Source organism: Jaculus jaculus, chromosome 7 (genome assembly GCF_020740685.1).
Source record: "Jaculus jaculus isolate mJacJac1 chromosome 7, mJacJac1.mat.Y.cur, whole genome shotgun sequence".
Taxonomy (NCBI): Eukaryota; Metazoa; Chordata; class Mammalia; order Rodentia; family Dipodidae; genus Jaculus; species Jaculus jaculus.
Genome location: NC_059108.1, coordinates 49,759,058 through 49,786,239, shown reverse-complemented (window position 1 = coordinate 49,786,239; position 27,182 = coordinate 49,759,058). Strand labels below are relative to the sequence as shown.

Here is a 27,182-nt window from a genome sequence, read left to right as displayed (position 1 = left end):
TTGTTACTGCAAAAGTTACGCATTTACGTAGGCATCTTACCAGCAACAATAAAGGAAATAATTACTTCCCCTGTGGTTTTTCAACACTAATGGAAAAATCAATATGCTAAAAACTAAAACTGGCTGCATTAGGAAAAGGCACCCAAGGAAAGAGGCAAACCTAAGTCAATGACTTAATGAACATTAAGCAACCTCATTTAGGTCAAGGCAGAAAACAGGTATAAATGGATTTCATGAGGTCTATCATTTCTTTTTGTTGAGATAGGGTCTCACTCTAGCTCAGGCTTTATTTCTAAAATTAAATGATATTCATTCATCAGACCTTGCAGAAAAAGCTTCTACTTAATAAAAAAAAAAAAATTAAAAACTAAAAAAGACTTTAGCCAGGCATGTCTTTAATCCCAGCACTTAGGAGGCAGAGGTAAGAGATCACTGAGTTTGAGGCCAGCCTAAGGTTATATAGTGAATTCCAGATCATCCTGGGCTAGAATAAGACCCTACCTCAAAAAGGAAAAAAAGAAAGTTCCTGAACACTTGCATTTCATGCATAAAAGTAAATGTTACATATTACCTAAATTATATGAACCTTTTAGTCTTAAGCAAGTTAGTTATCTCTTTTTCTATTTTTAAGGCATGACTTAAAAAAAATGTGCTCCACATTATATGATGGTAGTAAAAACTAACAGGTAGACTATTAGCACTAGACAGACTCTGAAGGAATAAGAAAATACTTAAATTTGAACTGCAGAGATGGAGAAAAATTAACATATAACCTTCCATGCTCATTTAGTGTTGTTTTATTGCATACCAATTATATAATTTCACTGTAGATACAATGCCTTTTTATTTACCTTTCTTTAACGGAAAAAAGCACCTTTCTGGGTTAAAATATACCCACTGATTGTTGTTTTTCCAAATGGGCTTTAAAAGGTTTAAGATGATAGCTGACATGAAACTGAAGTCATATCCAGGAAAAATTATTAAACTGTATTCAGTTTCTTTGTCTCCTTTATCATCAGGTGATTTCTGTATGCATTCAGTACCAGCTCTGAGATTGTTATGTATTTTATTTTATTTTTTGCTTTTTTAAGATAGGTTCTCACTCTAGCTCAGGCTGACCTGTAGTCTCAGAGTGGTCTTGAACTCATGGCGATCCTCCTACCTCTGCCTGCCAAGTGCTGAAAGTACACCACACGTGGCTCTGAAATTATTTAAAACTCATGCTTCCTCCACAATAGTACTGCAGACACAGTTGAGAAAATTACCTCACAATAGAAAAGACTTTGTAAAGGTTCTAACATTAATCATCTAGGGGTAATTTTTGGAAAATATCTGCATTAATATATAATCTCTTGCCTACCCCACCCCAGCTCCAACAGAATGACACACTCTTCTTCCCATGTCATTAAAATATGAGGTTCTACACTGGTTGCTTAGGTTGAGTCTTACATCTGGCTTGATCTATTAAGTGGAAGTTATTTTTGTTATGTATCTCTATTTCAATGTGATTTGTTGTTAGAAGTGAAATTATATGCTGAAACATTACCTATATCCATTTCTAACTGGCTTTCTAGAGCTAGTGTCATCAATGCAAACTGAACATTACCCTTATCAACACTGCTGTTTTTGTTATTGGGAAGGTTACAAAAGACATCTCATTTTATTTCACATTCTTTGGCTGGGAGGCAGGGAACTAGTTTCACATTCTCTTGGAGTTTCACTTCTTCTTTTAGAACTATCAGTTGGTATTTTATACTTATTAGGATTTTGGTAGTTTTTCTTATTGGACCTTACGAACTCTTCCCATGCTTACAAAATTAACCATTTGGTATATTTATGACAAAAAAACTATGATGCTTGACTTTTAAGTGTGTGGATAGCTCAGATGTATAGCTCTAAAGTTAGTATACAGAAACAAGATTTTAGAAATACTAAAAAAACTATAAACAGAGTTACTACTTAGGGATGCCTCTCTATAATTCCCAGTCCTTTGGATGAAACTGTGGCCTTGTTCACATTGCACTTAGCTTTAGAACATGGGTCTTAGTGAGGTATTCATAAATAGCTCCCTTTAAGTACATCAGTTCATTGATTTGTTTCTAAAGGGGATACAAGGACCAAATACAAAACAAATTTGTTACTGCAATCTAGCAAGATCATCCCTTGCTCATACAGAATCTCTTACAGATTCACCTGCTCAGTTGGCATCGTTACCATGTACTGAGACATAAATGTGACTGATCATTCTTAACCTACACTTAACTGCTAGGTTCAATCCCTAAGAAACATACACACAAAATAAATCAATCTTTTCCCTAAGACTTAGAAAGTCTTTGACACAAAGGCTGAATCAAGCCGAGCGTGGTGGCGTATGCCTTTAGTCTCAGCACTCGGGGACACAGGTAGGAGGACTGCGTGAGCTCAAGGCCACTTTGAGACTATGTACTGAATTCCAGGTCAGCCTGGACTAGATGAGACCCTACCTCAAAAACAAAAAACAAAAACAAAGGTTGAATCAAATATTAATTGTTTCATCTTTTTTTCTTCTTTTGGTGATAATCTCACTCTGTAGCTAAAGCTAGACTGGAACATACTTTATCACCCAGGTTGGCCTCAAGTGCATGGCAATCCTGCTTCAGCCTCCCAAGTGCTGAGATTAGAGGTATGAGCCATCCAAGTTCATTTTAGTTTTTCTGATAATTTATTTTCTGTATTAAAAATATATTTGAAGGGTTGAACTCTCAGTAGCCTCTAGACTTCTGCTTTGGCACATTTTGAGGATTTTCAGTGTATGTCTCCATCACCCTGGTACAGATTTTCAGGCTCTTCATGCTGAGAACTCAACAATAAAGTAGACTTAAAGCACACCAAGGCTTGGGGAATTTTGCAGAAGAGGGAAGCAGAAAGAATGTGAGAGCCACAGGTGGGAGGGAATCTGGTGGTATTGCTCCCCCTCCACAATGAGTGACTGCTGCTGTCACAACTTATAACCCACAATGCCATGGTGAATACCAACAATCCTACTAAGGAGGATCTTCAGTGGAATGGGGGCAGGGAGGAGGGGAATGATGGTACCAACACTTGATGTATCCATATAAAGTTTCTACTTAATTAAAAAAAATAATAAATATATCTGAAGGATTGGGAAACCAGCTCTGTCCATAAAGTGTTTGCCTCATAAGCATAAGGACCTGAATTTAATCCCCAGTAACCATGTAGAAATGCCAGGTCTGGATCTGCCAAGTGGGTGAGAGTACTTGCTACATAAGCATGAGGATCTGAGTTTGATCCCCAGCATGCAGATAAAAAAAAACTGAGCTGGAAGCCAGGCATGGTAGCACATGCCTTTAATCCCAGCACTTAGGAGGCAGAGGTAGGAAGATCGCCATGAGTTAGAGGCCACCCTGAGACTACATAGTGAATTCCAGGTCAGCCTGGGCTAGAGTGAGACCCTACCTCAAAAAACAAAAACAAAATAAAACAAAACAAAACAAAACAAAAAAACTGAGCTGGAAATATGGCTCAGCAATTAAGGTACTTGCCTACAATGCCTAATGACCTGGGTTTGATTCTCCAGTACCCATGTAAAGCCAGATGCACAAAGTAGTGAATGCATCTGGAGTTCATTTGCAGTTGCCGGTGGTGGCCCTGGTGCACCCATTCATTCTATCTCTCTTCTCACAAATAAATAAAATATTTATTAAACAAACAATAACAACAACAACAAAAAACCCACCATGGTTGTGGCTAAGCATACCTTTAACCCCAGTAGTGGGAGGGGTACAGATAGAAGGATTACTGGGGCTCCCTGGTTAGCCAGTGTAACAGAAAAATGGTGCAGCTCCAGCTTCAGTGAGAGACCCTGCCTCAAGGAAATAAGGCAGACGAGGGATAGAGGAAGATACCCAACACCCTTCTCAGGCCTCTATATGCATGTGCATGGGATACCCATTTTAACATTTTTATTTGCAGAGAGAGAGGAAGACAATGGGCAAGTCAGGGCGTTTTGCCTCTGCAAGCAAACTCCAGGCACATGTACCACTTTGTGCATCTAGTTTTGCATGGGTACTAGGGAATCAAACCTAGGCCATCAGGTTTTATAAGCAAGTGCCTTTACCTGCTGAGCCACCTCTCCAGCCACCAACCCCTTTTTTCCCAAATAAATATTTTTTTAAAGAAACATAAATAATGGGAGAAAAACCTGACACATTAGAAACACTGACTCCCACTGTGGAATTCTGCAGGTGTAGGCCCTGCCTTGGAGCATTTGTGTGTTAGTCTAGCCCACACTTCTCAGTTCAAGCTGACTTTCAGTGGAATTGTGAAAGCTCAGTAAGGATCTTTAAAAAAAGAAAAAAAGAAGGTAAGCTGGCGTGGTAGTGCACGCCTTTAATCCCAGCACTCGGGAAGGCAGAGATAGGAGGATCGCTGAGAATTTGAGGCCACCCTTAGACTCCAAAGTGAATTTCAGGTCAGCCTGAGCCAGAGTGAGACCCTACCTCCAAAAAAAAAAAAAAAAAAGAAGAAGAAGAAGAAAGGGCTGGAGAGATGGTTTAGTGATTAAGACTTTTGCCTGCAAAGCCAAAGAACCCAGGTTCAATTTTCCAGGTCCCACATAAGCCAGATGCACAAGGGAGTGCACGCATCTGAAGTTCGTTTGCAGTTTGAGTTCTCTGTCTCAAATCAATAAAAATAAAATCTTAGAAAAAAAGGAGTATGTGTTTTACCTCTTTGTTCCTTGTACTGTTCTTCATAATCTCTATTAACACACATATGTGCACATGCCACTCAGACACATCATGTAGGTTCCTACCATCTAGATCTTTTATTTATAATTTGGGGGGGGTTGTGGTTTTTTTTTTTTTTTTGGAGGTAGGGTCTCTCACTCTAGCCCAGGCTGACCTGGAATTCACTCTGTAGTCTTAGGGTGGCCTCAAACTCACAGCGATCCTACCTCTGCCTCCCCAGTGCTGGGATTAAAGGTGTGCACCACCACGCCTGGCCCTTTTAAAAATATTTTTTAATTTATTTGCAAGGAGAAAGGGAAAATGGACATGCCATGGCCTCTTGCTGCTGCAAAAAAACTCCAGACACATATGCTACTTTGTGCATCTGGCTTTACATGGGTACCAGAGAATCAAACCCAGGCTGTCAGGCTGTGCAAGCAAGCACCTTATCTACTGAGCCATCTCTCCAGACCTACAGCTTTATTGTGAATTGAACAATTTTTGCGTGTGTTTCATGTTGGAAATTACACCCATGCTTGCTAGGCAAACACCTTAACACTATGCTACACACCCAACCCTGAATTAAACAACCAGAACTTTTATGGCTGAAGTAACAGGAAATCTTACATAACAAAGTCTTTAAATTCCATAAATATTTTCTAATCCTTGACAATATTTCACAGGACACAGGACTCTACAAGACATACCATGAAATTTGCTACTATGCTACTAAGGAGACTTTCTTACCTGATGGAATCTTTTAAGATGGAGAATTAAGATAGGTGGAACTGCAGAAATGAGCAACTGCTTCCTGGCATTAGTATAAACTCCTGCTTTCTTTTCTACACAAAAATATAACAAATTTATTTGTAAAATTCCACTGTATATGTTACTTTTAATATGACCAACATTTATAAAGAATTCATGCCCCATTTATAAAATATTGGAAAAGGCTGGAGAAATGGCTTAGTGGTTAAGGTACTTGGCTGCAAAACCTAATGACCCAGTTTCAATTCCCCAGGACCAATGTAAGCCAGATGCACAAGGTGGTGCAAGCATCTGAGGTTTGTTTCTAGTGGTTGGAGGCCACTCTCTTTCTCTCTCTGCCTCTTTATCTCTCTCAAATAAAAATAAATTGAACCCAGGCATGGTGGTGCATGCCTTTAATCCCAGCAGTTGGGAGTCAGAGGTAGGATCACCATGAGTTCTAGGCCACCCTGAAACTACATAGTGAATTCCAAGTCAGCATGAGCTAGAGTGAGACCCTACCTCAAAAAAACAAAAAGAAGAGGAAGAAGAAAAATTCATCACTTTGAGAATTCTCACTTTTCTCTGGTCAAGTAAACACTAGATTCATAGCATAGACATATCTTAAGTTTACAACAAATTGACTAAATGCATGTATGTATGTGTGCTCTCAGGGGCATGCCAGAGTTTCTGGCTTTACAGATTGGCAAGGAACTGAACATGGGCTGGCAGGTTTTGCAAACAAGTTGCCTTTAACTGCTGAGTCACTACCCCAGCCCTGAGATATTTCTTTCATAAAGATTTTATATAGCTAGATCCCTCAAGTAAGATTATATAGATTTATACTTTCAGGACAGAGATGTGTGCTTCTTGCTCTTCAGTTTTATTCAACAAACATTCATTGAAATCTACTCTTCCCAGCCAATGTCCAATGTACATACAAACACACACACACACACACACACACACACACACACACACTTACACACACTGTGGTGGTTTGAATAGAATAGATGGCCCCCAATATATTCAGTTGTTTATTTGTTTGTAGTTTGCATCTGTAGCCACCTGGCTGGAGGCAATGTCACTGGGTGATCTTAAGGTGTGGTGGTGAGTTTCAGGTTTCAATCTAAAGATATGCAAAGTGTGCCTAGCTGGAGTTCCTAAAGTGTGCTGTGGTTTTTGACCTTTAGGTTTGTGCTTCTCTCTCTCTGCTTGACCTGTGAAGGCAGGCCAATTTCTTCTGCCATTATGGAACTTCCCCTGGATCTGTAAGCTTCAGTAAATATCCCTTCCTCCATAACTGTGTCTAGTCTGAAAGTTCATCTGAGTGAACCTGAAGCTGCCTGCTACATACACATATATAAACAAGCCTGTGCCAAGTGGCTCAATACACACAGGCCTTAGGGTACTCCGTTGGAATCTATAAGCCATTAATTACTAATGATCCATCAATATTATAAAACAAAGTAGGGCTAGGTGGATGGCTCTGAAGTTAAAGATGCTTACTTATAAAGCCGGATAGCCCAGGTTCGATTCCCCAGTACCCATGAAAAGCTAGATGCACAAAATGGCACATGTGTCTGGAGTTTGTTTGCAGTGGCACGAGGCCTTGGTGCACCCATTCTCTCCTTTCTCTTTTTTTCTCCATCTCTCTCTCTGCTTACAAATAAATAAACATTAAAAAAATAAATTTCTAAAAATAAATAAAACACATAAGCTAGATACTTACCTGCAGAACTGGCTTCCTTTTGGTACTTTTGTTTCTTTTCAGTACAGTTCTCACAGAGCAGCTTATTATTGCCCATCAGTAATTCCATCGATGTAAACTGATACAGACAGGACTGAACTGAGCATTCTTTAGAAGCAGTGACATAGCTCTGAGAAAGAGTCTGAAAAGCATTTTGGGCACTGGGAAACCTCATATGCTTTCCCTCTGAAAAACATAAATTATTTGGAATATTTAGTGGTTGGTTTTCTCTGTTAAAATCTCTAACTCCAATTATTGAGCTGCTCAAACAAAGTTCAGAAATCGCTTCGGCCAGTCCCTTGTCTCCACTGTCTGTCTCCATAGTGTATGGCAGTTCACTTGGCGATGGGAGGTGAAGGTGCCCATCTGTGTGATGAAGGTGCCCATCTGTGTGCCCACAGGAATCACCCCCAGATCTGAACAGCATGGTCTGCTTGGAAGCACTTTCCGATTCAGAAGCCTCACTGTCGGCATCAACACTGCTTTCGGAATGGCTGGCTTCTCTCTCACTGCCATCTGTAGGGCTTTCGTTGAGTGATGACTCAGTACTCACGATGCTTGCAAACCGGTTCACATCAAGGTTTTCATTTTTCTGACAAATATCAACAGTTTTCTCTTCTCCAGATGACAGTTTTCTTATATGTTTTCTGTCATGCATTAGTTGATTCTGTAAGTTGACAGTATTTTTCAGAGAAAAGAATTTTGTGACCTTATTGAAAATAATTGCCATTTAGTCCTATTTAAATATTCCACAATTATTAAGTAAACATAACTTTTCTGAGATCTAATTCCAAAATCTATCTAAACTGATAACAATAGGAGTTATACTAACAACTAGTTCTAACTTAAAAAGTAAACTTGTACTTATTCAACTAACAACAGAGGTTATCTATTTGTGAGAAAGGGACAGGATTTTTGTATAACAGGACTGTAAGTGAGGGAAAACGAATGTTCTCATACTTATTGATTTTTATAATTAAGATTTTATTTGCATCATTATATATTTGGTCTATTAAACAGCACATGATAAGTAATAAAGGTTAGAATAACATACAAGTTCCCGTATGCTAACTTTATTTAATAAAGTTACTGAACTTGAAAGTCTGTTTTAATAAATAGATGATCTTTAAGTAGAATTAATTCTATTCCAGCCAGTTTTCAGAACTTTGGTTTTGTTGTTTGTTTTGCAGCACTGGAAATTTTTTTAAATTACTTATGTATTTATTTATTTGAGAAAGAAAGAGGCAGATATATAGAGAGAGTGACAGAAAGAGCACACTAGGGCCTCCAGCCACTACAAATGAACTCCAGAGGCATGTGCTATCTTGTATATCTGGCTTATATGGGTATTGGATAATTGAACCTGGGTCCTTAGCCTTCACAGGCAAACACCTTAACAGCTAAGCCATCTCTCTAGTCCAACAGTGGGAATTTTGACCAGGCCAGGCAAAAACTTTCTCAATGAGCAGCAGCCTCAGCTCTAGCACAGGACCATTTTATCCGTCCCCTGTTCCTGTTGAAATATTAAAGTACACAGTCCCATTCTTGTTTTTTTGATTGATGGATATATGATTTAGATTTTATGTTTTGCTTTTTACTTTTTTTTATTTTTGAGAGAGAAGGAATTGGCGTGCCAGGGCCTCAGCCACTGCAATCAAACTTCAGATGCTTGCACCACCAAGTGGGCATGTGTGACCTTGTGCTTGCCTCACCTTTGTGCATCTGGCTAACATGGGATCTGGAGAATAGAACATGGGTCCTTAGGCTTCACAGGCAAGCGCCTTAACTGCTAAGTCATCTCTCCAGCCCTGATTTAGATTTAATTGACTAAAAATATTCTCTTTAAGTTTATAATATAAATTAGGACCAAACATTGTAAGACTGTTTTGAAAGAATAATTAAAATTCCATAAAAGGAGAGAGAATACAGGGTAGAAGAGCATGATTCTATAACTAGGCTGCCTGGGTTCAAATTCAGATCTTATCATTAACTAGCTTCATGACATTGGGGAAATTAATTAACATCTCTGTATTCTAATTTCCGTACCTACAAGACAGAAGTTGCTATCACAGTGGTTTGTCTTGGTGACTAAATGAAGCAAAAAACAAAACAGCTTAAAGAATAGTCAGGCCCACAGGAATCTGTGTCAAGAACTATCTATCGGGGCTGGAGAGATGGCTTAGCGGTTAAGTGCTTGCCTGTGAAGCCTAAGGACCCCGGTTCGAGGCTCGGTTCCCCAGGTCCCACGTTAGCCATATGCACAAGGGGGCGCACGCATCTGGAGTTCGTTTGCAGAGGCTGGAAGCCCTGGCGTGCCCATTCTCTCTCTCCCTCTATCTGTCTTTCTCTCTGTGTCTGTCGCTCTCAAATAAATTTAAAAAAAAATGAACAAAAAATATTTTTAAAAAAAATTATCTATCAGCTACTGTTACTGGCAGTTTCTATAGGGACGATCACATGGGTCTCACTAAACACCATTCATGGGTAAATACTGAGCAAGGCTCTAGAAACACAGAGTCTTCAAATCTTCAAAATAAATAGTAACATAAATTCCTTTTTTTTTGTTTGTTTGTTTTTCCAGATAAGAGTCTTACTCTAGCCCAGGGTGACCTGGAATTCATTATGTAGTCTCAGGGTGGCCTTGAACTCACAGAGATCCTCCTACCTCTGCCTCCCAAGTACTGGGATTAAAGGCTATTAAAAAGTGTGTGCCACCACACCCAGCAAATTCCATTTATTTTAAAAGCTACAAGGAGCTTTTGTTTTTGTCACAAATACTAAGTAGTAAGGAGAAAGTCTATTTTAAATCTTTAAAGTATATGACAAATGAAAATGTTCAAAGAAGAAATGTATTTTTCTTGAGCTTTTTAAAATTCCCTAGGGAGGCAGGCATGATGGTGCAGGCCAGTAACACCAGTACTGGGGAGGCTGAGGCAAAAGGATCAAGAGTTTGAGGTCATCCTGAGTTGTCTAGTGAGATCCTGTCTCAAAGAAAACCAATGGCCAGCAAGGAGGTAGTTCAATGGTACAGTTGCTGTATAGCATCTGTAAGGTCCTGGATTTGATCCCTGACACTGCGGGGGAGGGGGATCACAGTGGAAGATTATGATCCAATACCATATGGTAAAAATATCCTTGTAACTTTGACTTGGACTTGAAAATTACAAACTCCATGTATCTTGTCAATTCAATCTTTCAAAACATTTACATGGATGGGTGTGGTGGCGCATGCCTTTAATTGCAGCACTTGGGAGGCAGAGGTAGGAGGCTTACCATGAATTCGAGGCCACCCTGAGACTACATTGTGAATTCCAGGTCAGCCTGAGCTACAGTGAGACTCTACCTTAAAATAACCAAAAAAGGGCTAGAGAGATAGCTTAGCGGTTAAGCACTTGCCTGTGAAGCCTAAGGAGCCTGGTTCAAGGCTCGATTCCCCAGGACCCACATTAGGCAGATGCACAAGGGGCACACACATCTGGAGTTTGTTTGCAGGAGCTGGAGGCCCTGGCGTATCCATTCTCCCTCTCTCTCTCTCTCTCTCTCTCTCTCTCTCTTTTTCTCTATCTGTCACTCTCAAATAAATAAATAAAAATAAGCAATAAATAAATACATAAGACCGGGAATGGTGACGCAGGCCTTTAATCCCAGCACTCAGGAGGCAGGGGTAGGAGGATCACCATGAGTTCAAGGCCACCCTGAGACTACTTAGTGAATTCCAGGTCAGCAGGGGCTACAGTGAGACTCTACCTTGAAAACAACAACAACAAAATAGTAAATAGAAACAAGTTGCCAAATTCTCAGGTATTTTTGCACCATGCTACTATGAGAAATTTGGCCCCTAGGAAAAAAATTATAAAGCCGGATAAAATACTCTAACATACAGAGTTGTCTTAAAAACAAAACAAAACAAAACAAAACAAACTTTGAGATCAGGTCTCTATTATTTTCCTTGGTGGGCCTCAAACTTTTAGGTGCAAGTGATCCTCCTGCCTCTCAGCCTTCCAAGTAAACTGTGACAAAGCATACATTACCTCAGTCAGTTATCAAATCCTTTTATGTTTTTGGTGCTGAGGATGGAACATGGGGCTTCATACATGTGAAGCACACACTCTTCCACAAGTCTATTCTTTAAATATGTTTCAGTAAAAAGACCTGGCTAGTCTTAAAAGAAAATGAAAATTGAAACTTTCTAAATTCTTCCAAAAAGATAAGAGGAACATGGTCTTTTGAATATAACTTCAATAATGGAAAGTACAACAAAGGTTACATAGGCACTGCTTCTGTAATGAAACTTACACACTTACCTGTTGAAATGGTCCAGAAAAATAGACCTCTAGATTTCTTTCTGACCTAACAACTAGGTAAATATACTAAAGAGAGATAACTGGGATGGAGGGATGGTTAAGGCATTTGCCTGCAAAGCCAAAGGACCCAGGTTCGATTCCCCAGGACCCACATTAGCCAGATGAACAAGGGGTGCACATATCTGGAGTTCGTTTGCAGTAGCTGAAAGCCCTGGTGTGCACATATTCATTCTTTCTCTCTCCTTCGTCAAATAAATAAATAAAAATTTAAAAAATAATTTTTTTTTTTTGTTTTTCAAGGTAGGGTCTCACTCTAGCCCAGGCTGACCTGGAATTTACTCTGTAGTCTCAGGGTGGCCTCGAACTCTCAGCGATCCTCCTATCTCTGCCTCCTGAGTGCTGGGATTAAAGGCATGCGCCACCATGCCCAGCAAAATAAAATATTTTTTTTAAAAAGAGATAATCATCTGAGACTGTAGTTTCTACATTTACTCAATAGACACCATTTTTTAAAAACCTGTTGTGGGGAAGGAAGAGAAAGAAAGAACAGCCTACTAAAACAAGACTTCATAGAGTTTACCTCTTGGAGTCCCCCACCCCTTTTTTAATTTATTAGAGACAGAGAGAGAGAAGGAGAGAGAAAGAGAGAATGGGCATGCCAGGGCCTCTAGCCACTGCAAACAAACTTTAGATGCATGTGCCACCATTGTGCATCTGGCTTACAAGGGACCTAGAGAATTGAACCTGGGTCCTTAGGCTTCAAAGGCATGATCCTTAGCCGCTAAGCCATCTCTACAGCCCATGGAGCCCATTTATAACAAGCCATTTACCTTGTGAATATTTACTGTTTACACATTTGCCATTTTTAATAACATTTTTCTATATTCAAGCTAGAAGTAACACATATAAGTTTTAGAGTGTTTTCTTTAACTGAATTTTATTTTGTGCCTCAAAGAAAATTCCCTTTTTTCCCAAAAGTAATCAGTGATAATATCTCCCAATGTGAAAGCATGAAATTCTCAGCTTATTCTTATTATATATTGCTTTTATTATTCTTCCTATTAATTTTTATATATTTTACTTATTTATTAACTTGAGAGAAAGAATATGGGTGCACCAGGGCCTTTAGTCATTGCAAATGAACTCCAGATGCATGCCCCACCTTGTGCATCTGGCTTTTGTGGGTACTGTAGGATCGAACCTGGATCCTTAGGCTTCACATGCAAGTGGCTTAACTGCTAAGCCATCTCTCCAGCCCCATATTTAATTTTGTAAGACTTTAGGAGGAAACTGTAGCATGATTTAGCAAAGGGAAGAGATATAAAACTCAACAATTTACTAACAATGCTTGGACATGTATTATAATTGTAGAAGATGGAAGGAGCTTCTGTCTCTGATAGACACATTAGCAGATCAAAGCCAAGACAGCCATGAGATAATATAATATAATGTTATACCCTTATTGCTAGCTTTATTATCAAGATTAACAAGAATTTTTAAAAATTTTTATTTATGTGCAGTGTGTGTATATATGCATGCACATGTGTGTATGCATACCAGGGATTCTTGCCACTGCAAATATATGTCTTCTCAGTCCTACATGGATGCTGGGGAATTGAACCCAGGCTGGCAGGGTTTACAAGCAAGCATATTTAATGGCTGAACTATGTCCCCAGCCCTAAGATTTCATTTATCTTTATAAAATTAGTCCTGAAATTGGGAACCACTGAGTCATTCTGATTCTTTCGACAAAATGATTTGATAACTAGTGAAATTACTGGAAAATTACTTCTAAACATGCATTTTCTAATGAGTAAAACACATTTCTTCCATTTAACTTTTTTCATCTTAAATACAGCAATTTAAAATTCTGACAGCTATGTTTTTAAGTTTAGAAACATATGTAAACTTTCTGCTCTCCCATGAACTAAAACATAATAATAATAATAAAAGTAATTTGAATTCTACCATTATATGCAAAAAGTCAATAAAGAATAAATCAGTTTGTTCAGTATAAGCATTGTGGTTGCTATCCATGTTTGAACTACAGATTGTGTCCCCATATCATAGCTGCATTTTTTTAGTTCCTGAAAAGTTCTGTGTAGTAAGCATTATTTAGATAACAGATCTATTTGAACTATTATGGTCTAATGACAGAAGTTACCCTTTTAAACCTAAGGAAAAAAAATCATCACATGTAATTTTTTAAATATTATTTATTTATTTGAGAGACAGAGGCAGAGACACAGACACACACACACAGAGAGAGAGAGAGAGAGAGAGAGAGAGAGAGAGAGAGAGAGAAAATGGGTGCACTAGGGCCTCCAGCCATTGCAAAAGACCTCCAAATGCATGCGCCCCCTTGTGCATTTGGTTTACGTGGGTCCTGGAGAATTGAACTGGGATCCTTTGGCTTTGCAGGCAAATGCCTTAACTGCTAAGCCACCTCTCTAGCCCCACATGTAATATTTTAAAATCATTATATATCATATTCAATAGCCATTGTGTTAGGAGTGCTTCAAAATTTAAAGTGCCATAAGAGGTTTCAATACAAGTGCCTCTACTTTACATTATTTGAAACATATACTCCAATATATTTAGCTGCCCTAAATATCTTATGAAGCAGAAATAAGACAGATTTTATTTAAAGAAAATGTGTTCTGACCAGGCATGGTGGTATATACCTATAATCTCAGCCCTAAGGAGGTTGAACTAAACAGACAACTACAAATCTGAACTAAATAGCAAGTTCAGGGCTACAACATAGCAAAACCATGTTTCAGGAAACAAAAATAAGTAACAAGAAAACACAAATACTATCCTTTCTGTGGTTTTGCCACTTAAAAGCCTTCTAATAGAGTAAATTAAATTTTACATATGTCAATTTGCCAAATCAGCACAAATCATTTCATCTAAAAAGGGTTTTCCTTACTGAAATAAAAACTCAAATTGATTTCATTTCTTTTTAAAAAAATGGTCTGGAGAGATGGCTTAGCGGTTAAGTGCTTGCCTGTGAAGCCTAAGGATCCCGGTTCGAGGCTCGCTTCCCCAGGTCCCACGTTAGCCAGATGCACAAGGGGGCGCATGCGTCTGGAGTTCGTTTGCAGAGGCTGGAAGCCCTGGCGCGCCCATTCTCTCTCTCTCTCCCTCCCTCTGTCTTTCTCTCTGTGTCTGTTGCTCTCAAATAAATAAATAATTTTAACAAAAAAAAATGTTTTATTTATTTGCAAGCAGAGAGAGAAAAAAGAGTGACAAAGAGAATGGGCACATCAGGGCCTCCAACCACTGCAAACAAACTCCAGATGTATGTACCACTTTGTGCATCTGACTTTACGTGGGTCCTGGGGAATTGAGCCTGGCTTATTAGGCTTTGTAGGCAAGTGCCTTAACCACTGAGCTATCTTTCCACCTGATTTCTTTCATTGTAATGGGATAATTCAGCAACTAGATATGTCACCAATAAAATAATGTTACCTATAAAAATGGTTGTCAATGGGCCAGTAGTAGCACGGAATGAGAGACATTAAATATTCTGTGTCCCTGCTTGATAAGAATATATACCACTGAAAAGTCTCTCTCCCTCTCATTTTGTTCGTTTTGAAGACAGGGTCTCAACATGTAGCTCAAAACTTGCTATGTGCTCATGTTGGCTTTGAACTAAGAACCCTCCTGCCTCTGCTTCCCATGTACTAGGGTAAGTCATACCTGGCTAAAATTTGTTCTGCCAAAAGCTAAATGTACAATTAAAGCCAAACCTAATTTGGCCTCTGGGCCTAAGGGCTGTAGAGAGAAAATGAAAGAAACATGAGCCATGGGAACACAAGAGTAAGATGAATGAGTACTGAATGTGGGAGACGCTGATAAAAGGATCTCATTTCTTCAACAAATAAATGCAAAAGCAGAGTCAAGAGGGAACTGATATCTTATAAAGAATTAAGAGGAACAAAAATCAGTTCCAATCCACTAGACCTGTTTTAGATCCAAACTTCAAATTTTAAAAGCAAACACTAAAAATTCATGAGGCACTTTCAGAATTTTTAAAATTTTTTTTTGGTTTATTTTTATTTATTTATTTGAGAGTGACAGAGAAGAGAGAAAGGCAGATAGAAAGAATGGCCATGTGCACCCCCTTGTGCATCTGGCTAACGTGGGTCCTGGGGAATCGAGCCTTGAACTGGGGTCCTTAGGCTTCACAGGCAAGTGCTTAACTGCTAAGCCATCCCTCCAGCCCACTTTCAGAATTTTTTTTTTTGTTTGTTTGTTTTGTTTTTTGTTTTTCAAGGTAGGGTCTCACTCTGGCTCAGGCTGACCTGAAATTCACTCTGTAGTCTCAGGGTGGGCTCGAACTCTCAGCGATCCTCCTACCTCTGCCTCCCGAGTGCTGGGATTAAAGGCGTGCGCCACCACGCCCGGCTTCAGAATTTTTAATAATGATTGAATGCTCGGTGTTACTAAGAGGTTAATAATTTCAGACATTGAAGTGGTATCAGTGCAATGTTTCTACAACAAGCATCACTATTTTTAATTTCTGTGCTGTGCTGGCTGAACTCAGGCCATGATCATGCTAGGCAAAGTGCTCTACCACTTAACTCTACCACCAGCCACTAAGAGTAACTTGCACACACACACTGTTGAGTATATGGTTTATTATTATTATTATTATACTATTATTACAATAAATGCAAAATAATCCAAGGTAAGGGGAAATGGGAGAGTGCGATACATACAGAAAAACATGATTGTTCATGAATTATATGTTAACTAGGACTATTTAATTGTAACTATATTAATTACTAATCATAAAGCTGAAAAACAGAAGCATGGGAGTTAATAGACTGCTTTTCCTAGTTTAAAATTTTTTTCTTCATGTTTTAAAATTTTTCTTATTAAAAGTATTTAGAAAAAAAAAAGTATTTAGAGGGGCTGGAGAGAGAGAGTTTAGCAGTCAAGGTGCTTTCCTGTAAAGCATAAGGACCTAGGTTTGATTCTCCAGTACCCATGTAAGCCAGATGCTCAAGGTGGTACATGTGTGGGGAGTTCATTTGCAGTGGCTACAGGCCCTGGCACACCCATTTTCTCTCTCTCTGCCTTTTTCTCCCAAATAAGTAAATAAATAAATAAAAAGTATTTAGAGGGCTGGTAAGATGGCTTAGCCATTAAGGTGCTTGCCTGCAAAGCCTGACAACCCAGGTTCAATTTCCTATTATCTACATAAAGCCAGATGCACAAAGTGGCATATGCATCTGGAGTTCATTTACAGCAGCTAGAGACCATGGCACACCCATATATTCTCTCCCCCCCAACTCTTTCCTTGTGAATAAATAAAATAAAATACATTTAAAACTGTATTTAGAAAACATACCTCCCTGTCCTTCCATACCACACACGGACAACTGTCCTACCTTCTCCTTAGATGGGGAGTGCTTCTTGGCAGCTCTGTCCTGATGGGTATTCTCTATAGAAACAGTGCCTCTGGAATCACGATCTGCCTCCTGTAAACTTCTATATTTATTTATCTTCCCCAAGAGTACAGGTTTTGAAGCCTACACCATACATATATATATATATATTAAAAAAACAATCTTAGGAAATAAATTCTGGACATAACATTTTAAAATTTTGAACTTACTAGAAATATAAAATATAATTTTCTTAACATTAATTCTGAAAATATAAAACATAAGGATTTAATCCCTGCAGAGTAAGAACTACATATTCTTTATGAACATATGCACATACCCAATATTAATAATATTATACAAATTCAATTCTGTGTAAAGAACAACGACTCTGAGGTCCTAATAATATGGTCAACAAGTATTTAAATTAATGAGTGGACAAATGATTTTCACAGAATTACTTTTTTGTACTTACCCTTTCTTCTATAATAGGCAGTGAAATATCAATGAAGGGATCTTTCATGGTGGAGATCTTAAGAAAACAAATTGAGAGCTTCAGTTAGAATTCTAATACAGATATGTACTTTTGTAAACATTCAAAGGAACTTCAAAAGCAACTTAAAACATTTAGTTAAAACAAAATATGAAATGTTAAAAAGCATAGAGCCTGATTGTTTTATAGATTCCTTAGGAAAATTCCCTTATGGAAGATACTCTGTACCTATATGTAAGAAAGAAATTAACCTCTATGCTCAATATTCTAGAACTTTAAGTAAAACTGTATTATCACACTGGTATTTCAACATGACAGGCTAGAAAAAGATATAAATATAATAATAATTATATATTAAAATATAATATACAATATTAAGTATAATGAATATACTTAAAATAAAATAATAAGTGTTTTTATGAGACTAGAGAAGGCCAGAAAATTTATTATGAGATAGGAAAGCTAGACATTGGAGCTTTTAAAAAATATACTTCTATTTATTTGCGAGAGAAAAAGAATGGACATGTTAGTGCCTCTTGCTAGTACAAATTAACTCCAGGCTCATACACTACTTCATGGAACAATCATGCTACATACCAAGGGCTAACCAAAATCTAAGAGGATGCAAATAAATCATTTGGAATCCTCTGGTTTCGGATAATGGAACACTCAGGAGCCATAGATCGTTGTTAGAAAATTTTCAGTGCCAGGGATGGGATACCTCCATTGAGTTGTTGGCCAGGGAGGTCCCAGATGCCCCCAAAACATTATAGACCATTGCCAAGGCCCTTGGTTTCCCACCAGGGATACATGGTAAGACCCTATTGCTGAAGACTCCACATACTTGGGTTGCAAGGCCACTGAGAAATCCTGCTGGAACTGAGCTGATAACCTCCTCCATGTAGGCCAGCTGACAGAAAGCTGGAAGAAGCCATTCTACATGTAGTTCAATGGGAGAAAGAGATACCACCAGTGAAGATAATCAACAGTGGACACTGCAAGCCTTATAATTGGCCAGGCAGGCCAAATGAGCCAACGGGTGCAATAGTGGCACGTCTGTCATGGTGGAAACCAACTGCCCTCCAATTGGACTGGAGGCCTGCTCCATGGGAGGGAATACATCCCTGATACTGAAAACTTAACACAGGGGTAGTCATGAGCCCTTTGGGGTGTAACATCTGCTGATGTCTGGAAAAATGTATATACTATGCTTATCAAACTCCCCAGAAAGCACTTCTCTTAATATTCATACCCTTATATTAATGCTACTCTCACTTTGGGTAGAGAATCTTCTCTTTTCAGATGGAAGTGACCTTGGGATGACTCAGAAGGTATCATAGTGCTGGAAAGAAGTGACTGGAGTACTGAGTAACATCTCGATCACACCTTCCAAGGCTCAGGGTCTAATGCGGAAGAGGTGGCAGAAAGAATGTAAGAGCAAAGGAAGGGTAGGACTCCTTACAACATGCTCCTCCAGACACAGAATGGTCTGAATATCCATGACCTCACAGTGCCTGACACTACCTACACAAGACCATCATAAGAGGAGGAAAAGCTCATGACATCAAAATAAAAGAGAGACTGACTGAAGATGGGGAAGAAATATGGTGGAGAATGGAATTTCAAAGGGGAAAGTGGGGGGGGAGGGTATTACTATAGGATATTTTTTATAATCATGGAAAATGTTAATAAAAATTGAGAAAAAAATTTTTTTTAATTTTTTTTTCCATTTTTTATTTATTTGAGAGCGACAGACATAGGGAGAAAGACAGATAGAGGGAGAGAGAGAATGGGCGCGCCAGGGCTTCCAGCCACTGCAAATGAAATCCAGACGCGTGCGCCCCCTTGTGCATCTGGCTAACGTGGGACCTGGGGAACCGAGCCTTGAACCGGGGCCCTTAGGCTTCACAGGCAAGCGCTTAACCGCTAAGCCATCTCTCCAGCCCGAGAAAAAAAAAATTTTTAAATACACTTTTATTTATTTGAGAGAGAGAAAGAATGGGCATGTTAGTGCCTCTTGCTAGTACAAATTAACTTCAGACTCATACACTACTTCATGGAACAATCATGCTACATACCAATGTCTCAAATGTAATTCCAATAGAAATAATGTGATAACATAAAATAACTGGGGAATCAAACCTGGGCCATCAGGCTTTGCAAGTTAAGTGCCTTTAACCACTGAGCAATTACCCTAGCCTCTCTCCCCCCACCTTTTTTTAAGCTTTTACCAATAAACTCTGAGAAAAGTGAGCCACACAGGCATGGCAGCACACACCTTTATACCCAGCACTGGGGAGGCTGAAGTTACAGAAGCACTGTGAGTTCAGGACCAACAAGCGCTGAGCTGGGGAAATGGCCTAGCAGTTAAGGCATTTGCCATGGAAGCCTAAGTGTAAAAATATTTCTGAAAGGATATGGTTATGTTGATAGGCTTAAACTTTTGTCATATTTTTAAAAACTATTTTTAAAAAACATTTTTATTTATTTGTGAAAAAGAGAGAAAGAAAGAAGCAAACAGAAAGAGAGTAATATAGTATGCCAGGGCCTCCTGCCACTGCCAAAAGACTGCAGACACAAAAGTACTTTGTACATCTGGTTTTATGTGGGTACTGAGGAATAACCATTGAGCCATGTCTCTACTTCTATTTGCCACCCCCCTCCTTTGTTTTTGAGGCAGTGTCTCATTCTATCTCAGGCTGACCTGGAACTCAATCTGTAGCCCTTGTTGGTCTTCTTTTGTTTAAATATATATATATATATATATATATACACACACACACATACACACACACTTTATTTATTTGAGAGAGAGAGGAAGAGGTAGTTAGAGGGAAAGAGAGAATGGGTGTGCCATAGCCTCCAGCCACTGCAAATGAACTCCACATGCATGTGACCCCTTGTGTATCTGGCTTATGTGGGTCCTGGGGAATCGAACCTGGGTCCTTAGTTCTCATTGGTTGCTTTAAGTTAGAAACTGAATAGCAGCACTGAGTGCTACAGATGTATGTGGGCTTTGTTTGGTGATGCTCAGGTTGCTATACTCTGTAATTACACATTTGATTGTTACAGCAATGTTCTTTGCTGCAATTGATGGCTGTTACCAATGTAGTATATATTGCATGTCTTTCTACCTTTAGTAAGGGGTCTTATGTGCTAGGTTTTAACATCTTTGAGCCCAGACAAGACTCAAGTTTTGTAAAAGAAACAGTTCATTTATATAAAACTGATAATTTTTAGAGATCATCAATGTTCTTTAAATGGTATGAAACAAATAATGGGAATCTTAATTGTTCCTTCTTATATAGTATTAAAAGTAAGTTTAGCCGGGCATGGTAGTGCATGCCTTTAATTCCAGCACTCAGGAAGCACAGGTAAGAGGATTGCTGTGAGTTTGAGCCCCCCCTGAGACTACCTAGTGAATTTCAGGTCAGCCTGGGCTAGAGTGAGACCCTACCTCAAAAAAAAAGTAAGTTTACTTACTTATCAAATCACTTTCATGTCCTAATTTTATCTACTTGTATCTATCAATAAAGACTTGCACACTTGAAACCAAATAAAGGAATCAAAAAAAGTGATGTGATTAAAATGTATTCCGTAAGTGAATTCCAAAGTACTTACGTTTGTACATTCTTCACACATGACTGTGCTAGTTAATTCACCAATAAAGATCCGATCTATGAAGTTCATTTTCACACCTTCTTTTCCATAGGCTGTAAAAATCATACTCTTAACCAACAATGTTCATGTTATTACTTGTTTATTCAAAAGTAACTGGAGCTGGATATGGTGGCACATGCCTTTAATCCCAGCACTCAGGAGGCAGAGGTAGGAGGATCGCTATGAGTTTGAGATCACATATTGAATTCCAAGTCAGCCTGGGCTAGAGTGATAGCTTACCTTGAAAAAAAATCAAACAAACAAAAAAAGTAACCTGGATAAGACATTTTTTCTACATTATGATTAATAATATATTTTATTATATGGTGTTGTTGGGCCATGAAAGGCCTGGACACGAGGCCTAGTAGAACTTCCTAAGCCTAGCTTGGAGTTTGGCATCTGCCTCCAGCCAGCTATGACTCAGCAGGACGCCAAATGGCCTCTGGCCTGCTACTTCCGCATAGGAAGTTAAGAGTTCCTGCCCGCATGCTTAGAACCAATCGTCTCAAAAGTTGTGGTATACTATTGGCCCTTACCTCTCCCCCCATCCTAGAATCCCCACCCTTGTTCTCAACACTATATAGGCAACCACCTGTAACAATAAAGTGACTTCCTGCTTCAGTAAGACTCCCGGCTCGGTGGTTTGTTCCTGGCCATTGACACTCATCCTCCTCCTCAACCCCTTGGGAGGAACCAGCGGGCCTGGTCCTTCCTCAGCACTACCCCCCCCCCCCAAGCCCGGCACAGTGTCGTAATGTTTTTTGCCTTTACAATTTCGTAGATGGAATATGACTGTAAATGCCATGATATCCAAGAAGTAATTCTTAAGAGATAAAATAAAGAGAACAATACTTATACTACCATGCTTCAGGTGTGTCCCAAATCACTCTTAGCTAATAGTAGACCAAAATAATAATAATAATAATAGTAATAATAATGGGGAAGAATTGTATGCTTTCAAGGCTAAAGATGCCAGAAACATAGCTACAGAAGAGTTGTAAAAGACAAGTAAATGCATCATAGTGTAAATGAACACAGGCAGTTAATAACATATAAACAAATATGCACATACATGCTGGGTGATGTTTGTAAAAGTTAAACTTATTTTCTTCATAAATTACTTATAAATCAAGGGAAATTATGCTCATGGCTTGCTTTTTTAAAAAATCTGGAAAAAAAAGAAAAAATATCTGGGGTTGGGAAAAATAAACTAAACATAACAGGCTACAAATGTCATTGGTTAGGTGACAGGTAAAAGTAGGTGCATTATGTTATTCTTCTAGTTAACAGAAATTTGAAAGTTTGCTTAATAAACCATGAGACAAAGTATATTAACACATCTATTCACCATCTCTGGGTTTTTTTTTGTTTTTGTTTTTGTTTGGGGTTTTTTTTTTTTTTTTTTGGTTTTTTGAGGTAGAGTCTCACTCTATCCCAGGCTGACCTGGAATTCACTAGGTAATATCATGGTGGTCTTGAACTCATGGCGATCCTCCCACCTCTGCCTCCCGAGTGCTAAGATTAAAGGTGTGTACCACCACACCCAGTACCATCTCTGTTTTAATGTCTTCAAATTTCATTGAAAGCAGTCAAAATTATTAAACATTACCTGAAGACCTAAGTGACAGAGCAGGCTGACGTTTGCACATATCACTGTTTTACGGTGGCAGCAAGACATGCTATGTTCCATTAAATACACACACACACACACACACACACACACACACACATGCACGCACGCACGGAGCCAGGAGTGGTGGTACACGCCTTTAATCCCAGCATTTGGGAGGCAGAGATAGGAGGATTGCCATGAAAAGTCACAAAGGATTGAAACTAGAAAAATCACAGAAATGGAAAAAAATACAGCAGTTGTTCTAAACATACACTAGATGGCACTCTCTCAACACAAAATGCAGAACATACTTGATTCTCCCCTTCCACTCCCCTACCCCCGCCCCCCAGGTAGGGTCTCACTCTAGCCCAGGCTGACCTGGAACTCTGTAGTTCCAGGCTGGTCTCAAACTCACCTCAATCTTCCTACCTCTGCCTCTCAAGTGCTGGAATTAAAGGTGTGTGTACCACCATGCCCAGCAAAACTATAAATCATAAACACTTAATTGTAATTGGCTTTTGAAGCATATATGCATAATCTTGTGCTGTCAACACTATAAAGGTTAGGAAAAAAAAACATCACTTTCAAATGTCTCTAAAATTACTTCATACTAACAGAATATACTAGAATATACACTTGACAGTGAATATATATGTGAGAGTGTAAGTTACTACTGGTATAGGCTATAAACCCACATTGCAGTATCTATAAATACAAGTGTTTGGATTATCACTGATTTGCTTGCTGATGATGGGTGAGAGCAAATGCTAGCGCAGGCACACTGCACCACTTCACCACAGTGGTCTCTTCCATAAAGTTTCTTTGCAACAGTCTGAAGCCTTTTGTCTAGATGCCTTTTATCTAGGCTTCTCTAAACATCATAATGAGACAGCAAAATAATGTCCCAGAGAGGCTGCTACTGCCAAAAGTCTTTGAAGATCCCACATAAGGGCATCAGTATCAGCCAAGATATGTGATATTAGTTTCATTTAAAAACACATACAATTATATCCTAACTCTTTCCATGAACCATCAGAGCACTTGTAGCCCATGACATAAATATACCTTCCTTTTAAGGTAACCCCTTTAAATAATGGGTCATATAATACTCAGTTTTTCCCTATAAGGAAACTTTCAATATAAATTATTTTAGTTTTAAAAAAAAAATTAACAGAGTTAACATACCTTTGACTTTTTTTCTAGTTTCATCATCAGCAGTTTTAGTAGTTGGGTTGTTAAATGCTTTTAGAATGCTAGCTTGTATTCTCTGTAAAACAAGATTAAGAAAATGTAGTCTAGTAATAGTTGACAAAGACATTTACCTCTTACTAAAAGAACTTTCCAGAGGCTGAAGGGATGGCTTAGCAGTTAAGGTGTTTGCCTGCAAAGCCAAAGCATTCCCCAGGACCCATATAAGCCAAAAGCACAAGGTGATGCATGCGTCTGGAGTTCATTTGCAGCAGCTGAAGGTCCTAATGTGCCCATTCTCTCTCTCTCAAACAAAAAATATTTTAAAGAAAGAAAGAAAGGGAGGGAGGGAGGAAGGAAGAACTTTTGAATGGCAAAGAACTGTGAGTTTCAGCTCCCTAGTCTAAAACTAACACATCTGAATTTTAAAAAATTCTGTGTGTCCCATCATTCAATTTTAGAATTTCATGAGTTTGGTGGGATAATGTCTGTAATACTCGCATTTGAGAGGCTGGGGAAAGAATTATGAGGTAGGACCAGCCTAGACTACCCAGTAAGACTGTCTGAAAAACAAACAAAAATGCATAAAATGCGGGCTGAAGGCTTAGCGGTCAAGACATTTGCCTGCAAAGCCAAAGGACCTTGGTTCAATTCCCCAGGACCCACGTAAACCAGATTCACAAGTTGTCACATGCGTCTGGCATTCGTTTGCAGTGGCTGGAGGCCCTGGCAAGTCCATTCTCTGTCTGCCTCTCTCAAATAAATTAATTTTAAAAAACCTCCTAAAATTTTTTATTCTAAATTTTCATAGGTAAGACTGAAAATTTCTACAGTTTAGGCTCTCACTTGGGCTTAAGTATTTGTTAAGATATTTCTATTTATTTATTTGAGAGAGAGAGGGAGGGCTTCTTGCCACTGCAAACAAACTCCAGACACATGCACCACTTTATGCATCTGGCTTTACTTAGGCACTAGGAAATTGAACTAAGTCTGTTAGGGTTTGTAAGAAAGTGCCTTTAACTGATAAGCCATCTCTCCAGCCCCTAAAGTATTTTTAATCAGCATACAAAAGCACACAGCTCAATTTAACTTTTCTTACAGGTTTAGACTAAGTTTGTTCCCTCTCTTTTTCTCGCTCTTTTTCTTCTACCAAACCTGGCATTCCTTAAGATAGGAAAAAAAAATTTTTTTAAGGGGGCTGGGGTGATGGCTCAGCAGTTACAAGTACTTGCTTCAAAAGGCTAAGAACCCTGGTTTGATTCCCTAGTACCTATATAAAGCCAGATACACAAAGTGGCACATGCATCTGAAATTCATTTGCAGTTGCTATAGGCCCTGCCACACCTATTCTCTCTCTCCCCTTGCAAATAAATAATACTTAAAAATAAATAAATAAAGCTGGGAATGATGGTGTACACCTTTAATCCCAGCACTCAGGAGGCAGAGGTAGGAAGACTGCCATAAGTTCAAGTCTACCCTGAGACTAGGTAATGAACTTCAGGTCAGCCTGGGCTAGAGTAAGACTCTACCTTGAATAACCAAAAAATAGAATAAAAATAAATAAAGCCGGGTCTGGTGGCATATGCCTTTAATTTCAGCACTTGGAAGCCTGAGGTAGGAAGATCACTGCAAGTCTGAGGCCAGTCTGAGACTCCATAGCGACTTCCAGGTCAGCCTGGGCTAGAGCGAGAACCTACCTCAAACAATAAAAATTTAAAAAATACAGCCAGGTCAGCCTGGGCCAGAGATCCTACCTCAAAAAACAAAACAAAAAAGGGTGGCCTTGAACTCATGGTGATCTTCCTACCTCTGCCTCCTGAGTAAATGCATGTACCACCATGCCCGGCAATATTTTATTTATTTATTTGAGAGAGACAGAGGGAGAAATGAAGAAGGAGGGAGGAGAGAGAGAGAAGCAGAAAGACAAAGAGAATGGGTGTGTCCAGGCCTCCAGCCACTGCAAATAAACTCCAGACACATGTTCCATCTGGCTTACATGGATCCTTAGGGTTTGTAAGCAAGCACCTTAACTGCTAAACCATCTCTCCAGCCCCAAAAGATATTTTTTTCCTAAGTCTTATAAACAAGTTTTATGATATGAAACCACTGTCTGAGGGCCTGCATAGATCTCAGCACTGCAAATTTTTTGATCTGCCCTCCAAATTTAGGCATCTATCAACAACTTGGTGATTTGTTTTTGTTTTTATGTGTGTAGTTTTTTTGAGGTAGGGTCTCACTCTGGTCCAGGCTGACCTGAAATTAACTATGTAGTCTCAGGGTGGCCTTGAACTCATAGCAATCCTCCTACCTTTGCCTGCTGAGTTCTGGGATTAAAGGTATGCACCCCATGTCTGGCTTTGGGTTTTATTTTTTGATGGGAGGAAAGGAAATACCAGTGTTAAACCAAATGTGGAGAACAGTCATGGACACCACTGAAAACTCTAGAAGGGAGTACAGTGGGCAGTAAAACTGGTCTTGACTACATACACTTAAAATATTGATAATTAAAAGGGTGATCCTAACACTCAGACAAGAAAAAAAAAATCAAAGAGAATTTCAGAAAACACACACACACGCATATATGTACAATTAGTACATGTAAGAAGACATACTATATATAGTTCCAATATTTGTGAACTATCAGCCTCATTCAAAAAGAGAAATGCATGTTAAAAACTATACAGGCAAGAATTCAGAATTTGGGGCTGGAGAGATGGCTTAGCGGTTAAGCGCTTGCCTGTGAAGCCTAAGGACCCCAGTTCGAGGCTCAGTTCCCCAGGTCCCACGTTAGCCATATGCACAAGGGGGTGAACGCGTCTGGAGTTCGTTTGCAGAGGCTGGAAGCCCTGGCGTGCCCATTCTCTCTCTCCCTCTATCTGTCTTTCTCTCTGTGTCTTTTGCTCTCAAATAAATAAATAAATAACTTTTCTTTAAAAAAGAATTCAGAATTTGCTCCTATATGGTATGTTGTTGACAGACATGAAAACTGTACAACCCTTACAAAGAGCAATTTAGTAATATCTTTCAAAATCACAGACATATAGATTGTTGGTCCAGCAATCTCTCTTCCATACTTATGCAGAAATACTTACACATATATAGATAACGTATGCATTACTCGCTAAAGCACTGCTAAACTGTTTAACTAGGGGTAAAGTATGGGGGCAGCAGCAGAGAGGAGTGGTAGTGGTAATCTGTTTCCTATTATGCTTTAAATTGTATATTCACATACAGGGCCTGTATAAGATATATAATTCAGGATGAGTTTTCAATGACTGTACCACCAACAGTTATGAAACCAA

At 39.0% G+C, this 27,182-nt stretch overlaps 1 protein-coding gene across 5 annotated transcripts in view; it reads right to left on the bottom strand.

The window, feature by feature from the left end:
• Positions 1 to 27,182, bottom strand: part of Usp45 (ubiquitin specific peptidase 45) — a 122,385-nt gene that overhangs the window by 7,318 nt on the left and 87,885 nt on the right. For all 5 annotated transcript variants that reach the window (XM_045155013.1, XM_045155011.1, XM_045155012.1 and 2 more), the window contains 6 exons: positions 23,878 to 23,959; positions 21,042 to 21,133; positions 17,403 to 17,459; positions 16,931 to 17,071; positions 7,207 to 7,891; positions 5,475 to 5,569 (listed from right to left, as the gene is read on the bottom strand). In XM_045155013.1, coding sequence (XP_045010948.1) covers positions 5,475 to 5,569; positions 7,207 to 7,891; positions 16,931 to 17,071; positions 17,403 to 17,459; positions 21,042 to 21,133; positions 23,878 to 23,959 — 1,152 coding nt within the window. The remainder of the gene's footprint in view (positions 1 to 5,474; positions 5,570 to 7,206; positions 7,892 to 16,930; positions 17,072 to 17,402; positions 17,460 to 21,041; positions 21,134 to 23,877; positions 23,960 to 27,182) is intronic.